The sequence below is a fragment of the Neopelma chrysocephalum genome, unplaced genomic scaffold (genome assembly GCF_003984885.1).
Source record: "Neopelma chrysocephalum unplaced genomic scaffold, ASM398488v2 Primary Assembly neopelma1_96671, whole genome shotgun sequence".
Classification (NCBI taxonomy): Eukaryota; Metazoa; Chordata; class Aves; order Passeriformes; family Pipridae; genus Neopelma; species Neopelma chrysocephalum.
The window spans coordinates 961,573-976,742 of record NW_020925316.1 but is presented as its reverse complement, the minus strand read 5'-3'; the positions used below and the strand labels follow the sequence as shown (position 1 = coordinate 976,742).

Here is a 15,170-nt window from a genome sequence, read left to right as displayed (position 1 = left end):
TAGCAGGATAGATCCTCCAGCACAGCATTTGGGCATCAGCAACTCCTCCTCCAGCAGCAGGAAACTACAGTGCCAAACATCAGCAGCAGCTGACTCTGTGTTCAGTGACATCTGCACTTTCCCTAAATATCTCCACCGCCAAAGCACCAGCAAGGCCCAGGTAGGGATATCCAAGGCACCACAAGGCAATGGTTGAACAGCATTTGTGCCTTAGGAACGATGACTATCATCAGTTGGAGGCCCAGGTGAGAAGTTGGTTGTGGAACAGTGGGCCAGAGATGACAAATGTTAGCTAGCATAATCCAGAACCAGTTGAGCCCCTGTCCAAAGAAGAGCACTTGAAGGATGCCCTCCTCCTCAAAGTAGGCAGGTGTTCAGGTGGAAAAACAATCCATTCAACTCCAAATGGAGCCAAGGTTACTCACAACTGATCTGAGGAGCAAGCACTGGTGACAGGATGAGAAGTCAGTACATGAAAAAGGAAGTGGACAGCCACACGGAGATGTGATAATAAAATGAACCCTGTAGAGGTATTCTGTAAAGCTCCCATTTAAATTCCTACTCTTCTCCTATAACATATTTTACACTGGAATCCTTCTGAAACAAGAACTTACCATATTAATGGTTTCCATCATGGGAGATGACTTGACTGCACTAAGTCTGGCACTATCCATTGCAGTCTGAAAGAAAAAACAACAAAAAATCTAAAAAAACCCACCCAAAACCAATAAAAAACCCCAAACAAACCCAAGTGTAAATGCAACATGAAAACAGTGGAAAGGGCAACATCAGCTGTAACTCACTACCTCACACCATTTCAGATCCATGCAGACAGAAAGCAATTATGCCTACAGTCCATGAATGTTCCCCTTTCAGAGGAAGACAGATGTTCTAGCTGGAGTACAGGAGCTAAATCATGCAGTTCTGACATCATATGAATGGGGAAAAAAACCAAGGGTTGGAAGGAAGGATGGAGAGAGGGGAGAGAGGGGGAAAAAAATCCCACTCTGAACTACTGTTCACTCTCTTCTCATTTGCAAAGTGCTAAGTTTTACCCTTTTCCCTCTCCACAATGAAATAAACTAAATTGGCTTCTGAACAGTGGGTTTCCACCACCTTCCCAGAAGACTGTATTGATTAATATGGTTCTTTGAGAAAGATTAAAGGACACCATGCTGACAACATCCACCTTCTAATTTAAGTTAAAAGAAGTTGTACACCTTCTAATTTAAGTTAAAAGAAGTCCTGAAGTTAATATCCCTTGGGAAAAACAGAAGTGACACTTAACAACAGTTTTTACTAAGACTGTTTTTTACTTTCTGAAATGTGTAGAGGTCTAGGGAATAATTAAAAAAAAAACCACCAAAAAACCACAATCCTTCAAAAAACCTCCCACATTTGTCCAGTCATTGCAATGATTCCCAAATCTTCGTTCATGAAGCCCACCATGACGATGATTGCAATGATCAATTTTAGTAATTTAATAGCTATTTCTCTTTGCATCTTTGAACACCTCTCAACCAAATCTGCTAGTTTTCTGTTTACTGAATGAAGCTTAAATCTTTGTTATCTCTGTTCTGTTGATACTTTCCCATTATAGCCGCACTTACTTTCTCTTGATCTGTTGCAGAAAAACTCAAATAATTGAGGACTTGAGGCTCCAGCACACTCAAGGATTCCAGCAGGGCTGGGATAAGTTTTGGTGCATGAGGTTTCAGCATAGATCCAGCACTTTTACTGATCTTCACAAGAGTGTTAATGCTGGAAAAAAAATTAAAGGGACGGTCAAAAGAGAAACACACAGACTGAACTGAAAAACTGGTTTACTGTAATCCACATACAACAATGTAAATCTACCTGCAAACAAAAGTATGTGTATTTTGCTGCTTAAGCGAAGTCATACCCTAGCCCTGAGCTTCCAACTGATGTTATGTTATGCTTTGACCAGAGATTGTGATACTCTGGCCAAAGTAAACAAAGAGACAGTACTGCAGATAGATGTACAAAAAAATAACACATTCTCATGTTTTAAAGAAGTGCTGGGCAAAGTCACCCAGAGACATCCATTGTTTCTGTCCAAGAAAAAATGAGTTACAATGATCTATTCAAATCCCACTTGTCAGTTGCAGACCGACCACATCTCTCACACTGCATTTTGACAAAGGGTTTTCATATATTCAGAAGGGATGAAAAAAAACTCAGGAAATATTCACTATCATTTGTTAGGAGCTTTCTTACCTTACTAGTAATTATTTTTGCAAAGACCAGCTAGCTACACTCCAAGTCTGAGCCACTGAGCTACACCTCAGTTTTTCTGTCCTTCAAGCAAATGAAGGAATAAACAAGGTTACAAATTGATAAGCATATAAGGTCCCTACACATCAAGGGACATTGAACCGTTACAAGACATAAAATGTATTTGAACAGCATGACCAAATGCAGTCACATCTGGGATGTGAACTGTCAATACTCACAATCAGTTGTGAAATCAGACCTGGCTGTTTGAAGAACTACCATGGGATTTTTCGTTTGCATGCAGAACAGATATGCCAGTCCCAAAGGACAGCTTTTGCACAGCACACGGCTTGTAGATCAGTTTGCTGGGAAAAAACAACTTCCTGCTGGGAACTGAACCTGGGCATTTGCGGAGAGGCCAGATACTCTCAAAGACAGGCAGAGTTCTCAGGGCTGCTATTTAAACTCAGAGAGAAACAACTCAGCAGGAAAGCTCTTTTGGGAAACAACTCATCACTTCAAACACAAAGAACATTCTGCAACTCAGTTGGGTCTCTTTGGGACAAATCAGGACACAACTCCCGGCAAACTTACATGATGCAAAACTAACCTGAGAGATCGGACTTCAGCAACTGTGCTTACTATGCCCTTGTCCAGGAGGCAAGGAAGCAACACAGCTATCATCTTCTGACCTGCCGCTCCTTTAGAGGGATCACACATTTTCACACAGACCTGGGGACAGGTGAGAATCAGTGTTGCAAACATGTACAAACCTCCCCTTCAGATACATTAAAGCACTTCCTCCTTCAGTCAGAAGGCGGCAACAGCAACTAGAGAAACTGCTGACAGCCAAATCCAGACTGTTACACCTTCATCCTCCTCTCCAAAAGGTACTTAAATCCTAAGACACATCCCTAAAACAGATTTCAACTACAGTCAGCTTCCAGAAAACGCAAATTAAGAACCTAACAGCCCTTGACCTGAATCTGGATGAAGAGATGACTCAAATGACTTCTCAGCTGAGGGACAGCCTCTCAGCCACAGGGCAGAGCAGCAAGTCCCAGATCAGAACAGATTCTGCAATTGCAACATTTTATGACAACATTTTTGGATCAGATCCTCACTTGTAGCATTAAAATGTCACGCATTGTGAAGGCTGTGATTTCAAATAATGTGACTTTTTTACAGGACTACCAAACAAAATATTAAGTGATATGTGTACTACACCTAATAAATCTTGTCAGTAATAGCACCAGACAGTGAAGAACATACTCCATTATTCTGTTTCATACCACTGAGGTTCTACCAGGCTTAGTCAACCAGATGAGTCAGCCTAGGTCAACTGCTGAAATTACAAGAAATCCTACCCCTAAATGAGGAAAAACCAGCAAAGATTAAAAAAACCCAGTTCATTTTATCCTTCCTTTGCTTGTACAGAACTTAACAACACATTATCCACAAGCAACAGGACTTCACCAGCATCAACAAAAGTACAGGGCAGTATGTGGTGATGCTTATCTAGGGCTATTCAGTTTTTCACAACAGCATCTTAAACTAGAAACCTTTTCAAGACAACAGACTATGGTAAACTAGTCACTCCTGCAGATATGACAGTGAACAATTACCTGACATCATAACCGTACATGTCTGGCTACATGTGCATATGATGAAATAAGAGTTTTACCTTGCTCAAAGTTTTTAGGGCTAGTTCTGCTGCCTTTCGCACAGTCTCCTAAAAGAGAGGTCAACAATCATTGCTGCTATTTTTATTTCTTCTCCAGAATGATTAATATTAATTGATAAGTGTAACACTAGTACTGACACGCAATCTTCATGGCCAATGCTTAATATAACATCTTTAAAAGAAATTTTGGCTTTGGTCCCTCTGAATATCTGCTACAATTAATACATTAACACAGATCAAACCTGGAAGGACCCCAAGACTGACTTCATATATGCAAGTCATACACAAGCAGCCCAAAATGAATGTTTCTATATTCAACAGTTAAGGAAATACTCGGGAACTATTTTATATCCAGGAAAAATCCTGAATCATCAAAAATAAGCACAGTAGGAACAAAACCCAACATTTCAAATACAGAATTTCCAAGGTGGCATGGAAATTTTAACTGCAAGGAGCCTGCATTTCTTCTGCTTAATACTCAAAACTCCCACTTGCTTCAAGTTGACTTGTCAGGGAATCTCTCTTTAAACATCTCAGAGCTTGATCACTGTACCACTTTTGGTTGGAAGATTCCTGTTCAATTCTCAGTTCCATTACCTTAATGTCATCTTGCACTCTGAACAGGATTTCCCAGATCTCTGGAAGCTTGTCTATAATGTCATCCAAAGCTCTTCCTCTTAGTAAGTCATTTAGTGCCAGACAGCTGCAAACAAGGAATTTCATTTCTTTCATACAGTGTACTTACTCGATATAGGCATATACACAGCTATGTTTATAAATATAAGTAAATGGTTAAAAATAATGACAACCGTTTCACATTCTTTATTTTCCCCAAACCCTAAATCTACTCTATCATAAGATCATCTCTTTTAGCAGAGAAAAAAATGTTCAGTCATTCAGGTAAAACCTGAAACCACTGACAGCAAATGTTGTGGTGAAAATTGCTATTGCAAACATTCCAGTTACAAAATTGTTTTAGATTTCTTTTCTGTAAGTACAGGATAAGAAGAAAACAAAATGGTATAAAGTCTGGAATTGAAATTAAAATTAAAGTTTTCAATAGAGCGTCACCACAAACTATTAAAAACAAAAAGCGGCTTATTAAAAATAGCATCCTGCTGCCAAATATGCAATTGTCATACTGACAATTCTAAGAGAAAGCAATATTTCAGTACCAAGGATAGGCAAGAACTTTTTGACCAGAAAACTCATTCTTCAGAGAACGTTGCTTAGTATCGAGCTACATGCAATGAAAGATTTTAGGCTCAATTACACAAATAGTTTCAAGATTGTATCACACTTCAAAGGCAGGCTACAAGGCTGGCCTCTATCTTGATGAATGGACGTGTCCTCTTTCCCCTCTCAACTTCTCCAGGCTAACAAGTTTATGGTGAAGAAGAGAAAATAAGCATTCAAAGACAAATTTAATACTTTTTCTAGCAATACCTGGATTCCCTGATCCTCCACAGACTGCTTGTTAAGTTACTGATCAAATCCTCGAGAATTTCCTTCATGTACTTATCAACCTATTATTAAAAAAGGGGAAAATCATGAAATAAGCATGGGCTATGCACCCTTGTCCTATAGTCTATAAAAAGAGAGTCCTTTTGTATCATACAACCTACTTTCAGCCACATCAGATGAACTAATTCTTGCCAGAGCTGTGCAAACTTACTCTAACTGTGCTTTAGATATGCCTTTCTCTGCACTGCTTGAGCACTTAACCAGTCTCTCAAAGCCTTTATCAACTGCACTGTTAAAATGCAGCACCAAACATGCATTCCCATGAGAAGCAATTTTGCTTTGATGAGGGATTAGAGTGAATGACTTCACATAAAGATCAGCTTTCCTAGGAGAAAATATTTGCAAACCCCATTGCAAGCCTTGCAGAATCTGAGCAAGGGCTTCTTATGAAAATCACTTATTCCTGATATATGTCTGGGAGGAGTTCTCCTCAAACTGATGAAGCAGTCTTCTTCCATGGGCTTCCTCCTACTTATAAATGGAGGAACTATATTTAGATGCTCTTGTTTAGGAAGGCATCTTAGGTCATAAGGATTCATGAAGAGCTTATCATAAGCAAGATCAAAGCAATATCGAAGTGTGGAAAGATTCCACTTTAAGTAAACCCTAAATTTTAATACTTGCAAGAACAAGGTCTGCAATATTGTTTCACGTATAAGAAGCCGTGCAAAACCTCTACGCATTCCCCAGTTCATCCATGGATTCACACACCTCTTTCTCTTTAGGACAGCACCATACCCCTTTCTGCACAAGATCCAACTGTCCCAAGAGGATCTCTGACACACTGCTGGCTTGCAGCAAATCTACCACTCCCCACTGTACTGTTCACTCACCACAGACTTGTCAGTGACTAAGGCATTCCAAATGCTGGTCATTGCCTGTCGAATGCCCAAGTTGGGGTCAAACTGGTAGCGGTAGAGCCGGGGAAGAAGTTGGGGCAAAAATGGAGCCAGCTGCTCTCCAGCCTTGGCAGCTATCATATTGAAACCAAAAGCTGCTCCCTGAAATGATGACGAAGGAGTATTTGTTAAACCATTCTGCTTACTCACTCAGTTACTGCTCCTGGGCACACCAGGTCAGGGGCAAAGTTGACTGACATAGTGTAGATATAGACCAAATCAAAAGGACTAGAATGGTATTAGAATTAGCCCATCCTCAGTGCTACAGTACCAGTGATCTCAAGCATACAATCACACTCAGTAGACAACATACTACTTCTTCTCTCCAATCTCTTCTCCTTCTCTCCAACCTTTACTTCAAGATACTGATTGACCTACCTCATTTACAAAAGTGGTACTGGTGAATTAAAACTATGAAGATTTAAATATGTTCTTTCAAAAGAGATTCTTTCTCAGCAAAATTGGTGAAGGTGGGCCACTGCTTCCCTAAAACTCTGCTGCATTTATAAGAATTAGAATAACATAGGAACGGAAAAACTAAAAACAACTCCACTTTAGCTCTAGAATCTCAAATTTCTGAGGATTATAATTTTTCATCTGTCCATATTTACTTTAAATTCAAGCATTCTTCTACCATCTCTTGTTTCTCCAACTGTCAGTTCCACTGTCAATTCTAATACAGTGGAACTGATGCTTGCCTGTGAAATCCCATGGGATTTTGCCAGATAGCCCAAGAAGAAATTACTCAATGCAGGCAGCGCAGTGACTGCCTCTAATGACTTATGTTTCCTGACTTGCAGAGCCAAAAGCTGCCACTCAAAACCCTACACTAGGGATTTCACAGGACAGGATATGCTGTCTGGGTTAGTTTAGTCAAGCAAGAGCAATAAAGCCACACTCTCCGTTATGACCCCTGCTGCAAAGAGCAAGAAGTTGCAGAAAGTACAAGGAAAATGAAGGCATCACCTGCAAGGCCCTGAACAGCGTGCTCTGCCCAGCTCTTGTGGGGTTTAGAGCACAGACTTTCAGACACCCCCTTCAACTTCAGTGACTTTGCAAATTCTTCAAATACCAGAGCTCAGCATACACATGCTGAGTGGATTTTCTGGACTCATCTTGGCTGGTGAAATTCCACAAGGGTCAGGAAACTAACTATGTTCTCGTGCTTCCAAAGTCCCAGTGCAAAGACAAGGAAGTCTTGAGGGATGTGCTGACTTGCCAAACTCTGGATGAGAGCTAGGGCTGGTTTTTTGCACTAAGTGGTGTTGCCAGAGACTCAAAACCTTAGGTAGCAAGCATGGAAGAGCACAAAAGGTGCAGTATAGCAGAGGAAGCTACATGAGTCTTCTGCATGAAAGCACACATGAAAGCCTGCTCCCAGAGACAGAACAAATTCTTCCACGCTTCTGTAAAGCCAGTGCAGAGAGTCCCCATGTTAAAGCTCTGACGTATACTAAAATCTTCAAATTTATGATGCTTCTTTTTTCAGCAGGAAGTGGATCCCACAGTATTTTGGCTTTGTTTAAGGTCCCAGTAGCTTTAAAATATCAAAACTTCAGTTAAAAAAGGATACTTCCAACAACAGTGCTTTTTAGCAACCTATTGCTGATTACTTTTTGCTCTGCCTCTTTGTGACCAGGGTCACTTTTCTCTGGCATCTGAAAATTCATGCAGTTTTGAAAACATTATCACCATTTGAACACACTAGACCTGTCTTCTAAGCACATTCAAAAAACAAAAGGAAAGGATCACAGTTGATTCAGAGGGGAACATAGGATTATATGAACACTCTGATACCAATGTTCTGTAAGGATTTCAAGTAATCCTAATTTTTTTTCCTCAGGCTGGTAAATTTGCCTTTGTCCTGACACCAAAGCATCAATGCCCTCTCCATGCAGTTATCCAAAAAACATGTAACCAAAGCTAGAGAAATGCAGTTGTTGATTCCAGAGTTCACAGTGGAATGGAAGTTGCATGAAAGCAGAGAATTACCTTCCGAGAATTCCACATGGCATGATGGTTGGCCAGGTTCATGAATTTGTACACCAGGTCTGGCTGATTAAGATCACTAGCCAGTGAACAAAGCTCCTTGTAGGTAGAAAGACCTTGACTTTAAAAAGCAGAAGGGAAATCAGTGTCACTATTTTTAGCTACACAAATACTACAATATCTAATAATTGAGAGAACAAGGAACAAAAAGCTCAGGAAGCAGATTTATAAGCAAAGGAATACTGTTTCAGCACTGACTGTGTGTCTGTATTGAGACTGTCAGTAAACTTACCCATCTGGGGTTTTGCTCAGACCACCCTGAAACACCACAGTTTCTCCAGTCATCTCATGTTTGACTCTGATAGAAAAGAGGTCCAGTATTAGCTTTACCAAACTCTACCCTTGAACAGACTGTACACTACAGAACAAATAATTTATTTTCCTTTATTAACTCAGTAACTTGACATTCTTTCAGTTCCAATCCCACAAAAGAACATACAGTTGTGCAAAGCCACACACATTGCAAGGTATCTCATTAACCTGTGTCATCTGTAATGTTAAGGAGAGCTGCAGCAAGTGAGAGTTTTGCTGTGCAGTCAGAAGGTAAAAAGTCAAAACACTGAAGGTTGGATTTTTACTTCTGCTCAGACAGCCATATAATGGACTGCAAATCTCAAATTCAAAATATAAAAATACCATTCCCATTCATCTAGTTTCTTCCTGTTTACCATCAATGAATCTCTACACTACCAGCCTAGGTTTTTTCACAGTGGCCAAACCCACACCAGGTTAAGACAAGAGTAGGCTGTTAAAGAGCATTTCCAGCACTGACCAACATACAGAACTCATGGCTAGTGATTAAGACCAGCATTTTCCCCACTAAAGCTGACAAGTGACCATTAACAACACTTTCTCAGCAATAGGCGTATCCCAGGCACAATCAAGTGCAGAGTTGCTGCACGTAATCATTGTTCTCTGCAGTTACACAATGCAGCAAGTAGGAAATTCAGTCAAACCCCATCTGATTTGAACTGCTTGAATCAGGACTGAAACATTATTTTGAAGCTTTGTGGAAAGAAACAAAACCAGAACAACTTCAGTCACAAAAAACTCTAAGCTGAATTAAGAAATGTCCCAATTTGACTCTGGGAATGGATATTGGCTTGCCCTTGGTGACAAAACATCTCTTCCCACAAAAAAGAAACACTTTTGTTTCCATAAAACACGTAGCTCAGAGTACTCTCGCGCAGTGTTCTGAGTTCACTGTACCTTTTCCCAGTCATAAGGGTATCAACAAGAGTAGTGACCAGCTCTTGCTGATCCTGTTCACTTCCTAGTTCGTATATCAGCCCAAGACCTTTTGAAGCAACATCTTGACTAAGCTCTGCAAGAGATTTTACCAAGTAAAATTAAAGATAAGCATGTAATTAAGCAGCACACAAATTTAAAAAAACAAGGTTCAACCAAAATCAATACACAGCAAACACGGCTCTGTACTGCAGTTCACAGCTCTCCATTTTAGAGCAGATCTAGTCTGTCAAGACACAAACTTTGCATTTTGAAGCAGCAATTTGTTCTGAAGGCACAAACCCCATGAAGTTAGCTGACATCTTCATGTAAATACTGTTACTGCAGGTTTTGACATAGCAAGGAGAGTTCCAAGAGCCGGAGGTATTCTGACACGCTGCTGGCACTCAAAGTCCAGCAACATTAATGGTAATACTCTCTTCCACTTTGGTGAGGTTTGCACAGATTGCTGGATGCCACCCTTTCCAGTAGCTGCCATCACAGGTAGCAAAATGTGCTAGTTTGAAGAGGTCTCAGAGTTCCTGTCCATGTAGAACTCCGTGATACACATCCTGTTGCCCAAAGCAGAGCAGACGTAGCACCACTGAACAATTTCTGTTATTATAATCTGGAGGGGCAAATGCAGAGAAATATTTGTGCTTGTTTACCAAACACACAAAAAAGTTGTGCTTCTTATCTCTGCATGTGGTGCCTAGAAAAGAAATCATTCCTATTAACATCAGAAATGGGACATTTCTACAGTCATCTTTCAATGCTGACTGACAGAGGGTGTAGTTGACTTTTTGCCTGTTCAAAGATTCCCCCCATTCTGCTAAAAGCCCATCAAAAGACACAACTCTTAAGATGTGATAGTACTTACCATCACTATCTGACAGAATTGAAACAAATGCACTTTGAATATCCTTGAGATGAGACTGTAAGATGAGAAAAGGGTCATTATTTTGGATCCTTTGTCTGGTCTCCAGGCAAGTTCCCAACAGATAAAAAGAGGCTACTCTATCAATGGAGCTGTTTATTTGACCTACACCTACGACAAGAACTGCCCTTCTTTCCTGACCAGTGAGCAGCAGCCTGACTGACACTCACAAAAGGTAACAGTTAATGGTATATGTATGGCCAGTCTTCGCGAACGAAGATTTTGGGAAAGGTCTTCTACCTTTCAAGCCTGCGCAATGGATTTTTTAGGTGAGACACAGCCTGCGCTGAACTGAGCCCACCCTTTAATCCTAAGGTTCATCTGCCGGGGCCAAGCAAGCTTGGACAATGGCAGTGAGGTCCTCAGGACGTAGGTTTGTTTAGAGTGACCTTCTCATAGATGGATGGCCTCACAGGGCTGATGAGCTCCATCTGCCCGGGGGAGTATCCCTGACCGGGAATCGAACCCGGGCCGCGGCAGTGAGAGCGCCGCATCCTAACCACTAGACCACCAGGGGTCCCCACAGTTAATGGTAGAGCACCTTTTTTACAGCCATTAGGAAGCCACATTTTATTTGCCTTGCCTAATACCTGGCAGCAGTGCATCATAAATCTGCCTTGCAGCCAGATGGGGCCTTCTTCACCCCCAAACTAGTGAGTTTTGCTACCCCTCACAAGGTGCACTGTTTAGTAAGTGTAACATGCACAAGGTTTTACATGTAACAGCTTGCATTTGCAAAGCACCTATTGCCCCAAAGCTCTTTACCTGGAGAGCACACAATGGTTACATGGTCCCACCACAGTCTCTAGTACCTCTATGCAGAGAGAGGACATTTTGGTTGGGAATGCGTTATTAAGTCCCTGTATAGGACCTTTAACACTCTCTCATTACAGACGGGTACCTTAAATATGAGGCTTTCATCAAGGTGTACCAAAAATACACCGTACATGAAGCACATCGTAACTGCTCCCAGGTACCAAAGTTGTGATAAACTCTGTGAAACAAATTAGTCCAGTTCTCCCCCTTCTTCCACTCCTAGACCTCCTTTTATATTTTCCAAATATGAATCCTAGAAACTATACAGATACCAACCTCTTCTTCCCAAGGGAAGATGTACTGCTACTTCATCTTACAACAGCAATTTATGCTGAGCTTACTCTGACTTGAGTGCAAGTCAGATGTCTACAAAGGCGACAAAGAGCCTTGCTCATCTGCCAGTTAGTCTGTTCCTCTATTAATAGAAGATAAGCCATGACTCAAAAAGACCTCAATAAGGAGGGCACCAGCACTGGGGGAAAAGAGGCAGTGAAGGGGAAGAAAGGGACAGAAATGAGGCAAGAAGTAAAACAGGGAGAAGGAGCCAGTGTTAGGAAAAGGCATATTTCTTACCTTAATTGCTTTGTGTGTGCTCAGCTTCTTCACCATTGACAGAAGCCAAATGCAAGCTGCCTGCCTAGTGTGCGGGTTAGGGCTGATGATGTGCTTGTTCAAAATAAGGTCTAGGACCCAGGGAACCACATCATTCACTTTCAAATCTATATGAAAGAGAGAAACGTGGAGGGGAGAGGGGAGCTTTGAGAATCATCCATACCAATTTTTAATGTCAAAATAATGTGCAGCAGCAATGAAAAACCTATTAAGTCTATGAGTACTCAGGTGACACCTCAATTTCTGCTTATTTAGGAAAAGCCTTCACTGGAGTCACTGGAAAGCATTTCTCCTACTGGAAACACTGTGTCCTCCTAACCCTTCATGAATGTGTTTCAGAGCCTGTGGCCAAGAAGAGCTACCATTCATATTGCCTAAGATTCAGGGTGTTACCTTTTTTTTTTGTAAGGACTCAAAATTTCTGGAGCAATGGCAGGGTTCAGTATCCACCCCACGCTGTACATGCTCAGCTTTGTGTACACTAGAGATCTAAGACCACTCTCACAACATTAAAACACGTGTTTGCAAGTCTGAGGCTGATATTTACAGCTGCCTGGTTTGAAGCTAGCATTTTCTCATGCTTGTATTCCAATAGTACACAACCTTAGTTCTTACACAGAATTTCTGCATTTACTACATGGAAATGTCACTTAATCATATCAGTTGAAGGTGTTGGAAAAACACTTGCAATATAATTTTATAACCCTATTTTCCAGTGCAGGCTTCAAAATGTCACTTTAAAAGATTTGTGTATGTTAAGAACTAGCCCAACATGGCAAACCAATGAGAAAAAATAAAAAAAATACAGAGTCAAGCAGCAATGAATTACATTTCATTAAGAAGCTATTTAAACAGCCCACAAAATAATGCTCTCCTCTGAGCAGATGGACTTGAAGAGGTGAAATGACCTGTATATAATACTATATACAAGCACAAAATGTCTCTTATGTCTACTGTCATAAAACAAATACCACAGAACTGAAGTTATGGAGCCCAGTGTTAGTCCAGATGTTTCCCAAACCAGCCCCCACATTAGGAAGGCCTACCTGAAGGAGGGATATATTCCTCCTCTGTGACTGTCCATGCATCACGTGCGGCCACTGAGCTGGTTCCTACTGCAGCACTGGTAATGGCTTCACCAACTGTGAACTGCAGTTCTATTTGTTTGGCCTGAAAAACATATCAGGGCATTACAGACAGTACTAACTAAACACACACCAAAATTTTGGTAGTTAATATACAAACACAGAGTCCCTGTCCCAATCCCAATTTTCAGCACTAATTTGCAATAAGATCACTATTTTGGTGAGCTTCTGACCCACTGAAATTGATGGAAAAAGAGGTCAAACTCTCCAAAATGAATGGTAAAAGCTAAAATTTTCACACTTTTTTTAATCCATACCTCCTACAAAGTATTGAGTAGTCTCTGCAAAAGTTCAGCTTAGTGAAAAGAAAGAACTGGATAGACAGGATGAAAACAAAACAGTTAGAATGAGACTGCCAGTGATTAACGAAAATTACTGTGGCTTTGTTATAGTATGTAGTAGTAAGAGTCTCCTGTAATTCCATCCAGAAGCTGATCTCTTAGAAGATGCAGAAAACTCTTTTCACTTTCGAAGAATTCAGACGGTACTTTGTTTTGTTTGACTGTTCTTACATTATCCTCCAAGCCTTCAAGAACAGGATACGCAGAACTCTGCCACTTTCCTGTAATTATTTATGATGAACCTTGACTCGTACGAACTCATTTCCATGCCTGTTGAGTACCTTCTAGATTGCTTTCCTTACTCCCTGGAAGCACAAAATGTTCAGGCACTTGGAGAAGTAAGCCTTTAGCTTCCTGCCATCTAAGATAAATTGGATTTTTCAAGTACATCTTTTGTAAAGGAAGTTATAACGTCCCCCTGCAGTTACAGGAGAAAAATACAGCACTCAAACATCATTTTATGTTTATGTACACAGTGCTCCTAGTATTCTAAGTATAGTGATAGGACAGTTGATTAACCTCTTGAAACTGAAAGAGTAGGTTTAGATTGAATATTAGGAAGAAATTCTTTACTCTGAGGATGGTGAGGCCCTGGCACAGGTTGCCCAGAGAAGTTGTGGCTACCCCATCCCTGGAAGCGTTCAAGGCAAGGTTGAATGGGGCATTGAGCAACCTGGTCCAGTAAGAGGCGTCCCTGCCCATGGCAAGTGGGTTTGAACTAGGTGATCTCTAAGGTCCTTTCCAACTCAAACCATTCTGTGATTCTTGCTTGTTTGATCACATCAGATCAGAGGACTAAGCAAAATATGCCTGTCTATACTCAAAAGCTGCTTCTACAGTGTCAGTATGAGCAGGGAAGAAAGGTAAAACAAGCTGTAAGTGAAGAACACTAAAAAAACTCCTTGATTATTTAATTTTGCTATTTGGCATATTGCAATATGTATAACAGCTCTGAAGTACTGTGCACTACAACAATGTATTAAGATGGAGAACAGGTACATACACTCCTATAAACAAAGCTTCTAATTCAAGTGAGTAGTATTAGTTGACATAGTTCAGATAAAAGAGGTGTACTTACATTACCTACTTTTAGGGTACTTTTGAAGGCCAAAGTACAGACCTATGGCTTCATTACTATTAGATCTTAAGATTTTACATATACATTGCATAAAAAAAAATCCATAATCCTGAAGGGGAATGTACGTTTTTCTCAGACTGTGGCAGAGACCTTGAATGCCAAGTTTTTAATCTCTGTGCCAAACACTGTGGCATAAAACATTTTAGCAGCCCTAAGTCTGCTCTCTATTTCAAGGCAGTATTAAAAAAATCCAGAGGCACTATCACAAAAAGACAACTTCCTTTGTAAATCTGGTTCTAAAGTATATAAAAAGCATCCAAATAGAAATACTGTAGTATAAAGGATAATACATTGATAGTGTCTCACCTCCACAGAATCCATTAAACCCTGCAACAGGAGCTTCTGGTGAGGAAAATCTTCATCTCCCACTGGGAAGTAACCCAATGTTTGTATTGCTCGTTCCTTCATCTTAAATACAAACAAAAAAACCAACACCATCACATAACTCTCCTGTAAATCCAGGAGATACATTTTAAACCCACTGTTTTTCACCCTTACTGAAGTTCCGCTTAAGGTACCAGAAGTCACACATGCTGGTGGCTTATTAGATCAATCAGTACACC

General features: G+C 40.6%; 1 protein-coding gene across 2 annotated transcripts in view; it reads right to left on the bottom strand.

Annotated features, from left to right (window-relative positions):
* ECPAS (Ecm29 proteasome adaptor and scaffold) overlaps positions 1-15,170 on the bottom strand; it is a 60,958-nt gene that overhangs the window by 12,218 nt on the left and 33,570 nt on the right. For both annotated transcript variants that reach the window (XM_027709022.1, XM_027709021.1), the window contains exons 23-36: positions 14,914-15,015; positions 13,030-13,153; positions 11,945-12,090; positions 10,499-10,553; positions 9,601-9,715; positions 8,624-8,689; positions 8,335-8,452; positions 6,277-6,444; positions 5,366-5,445; positions 4,517-4,622; positions 3,920-3,967; positions 2,846-2,967; positions 1,611-1,761; positions 615-680 (exon numbers count right to left, since the gene is read on the bottom strand). In XM_027709022.1, coding sequence (XP_027564823.1) covers positions 615-680; positions 1,611-1,761; positions 2,846-2,967; positions 3,920-3,967; positions 4,517-4,622; positions 5,366-5,445; positions 6,277-6,444; positions 8,335-8,452; positions 8,624-8,689; positions 9,601-9,715; positions 10,499-10,553; positions 11,945-12,090; positions 13,030-13,153; positions 14,914-15,015 — 1,467 coding nt within the window. The remainder of the gene's footprint in view (positions 1-614; positions 681-1,610; positions 1,762-2,845; positions 2,968-3,919; positions 3,968-4,516; positions 4,623-5,365; positions 5,446-6,276; positions 6,445-8,334; positions 8,453-8,623; positions 8,690-9,600; positions 9,716-10,498; positions 10,554-11,944; positions 12,091-13,029; positions 13,154-14,913; positions 15,016-15,170) is intronic.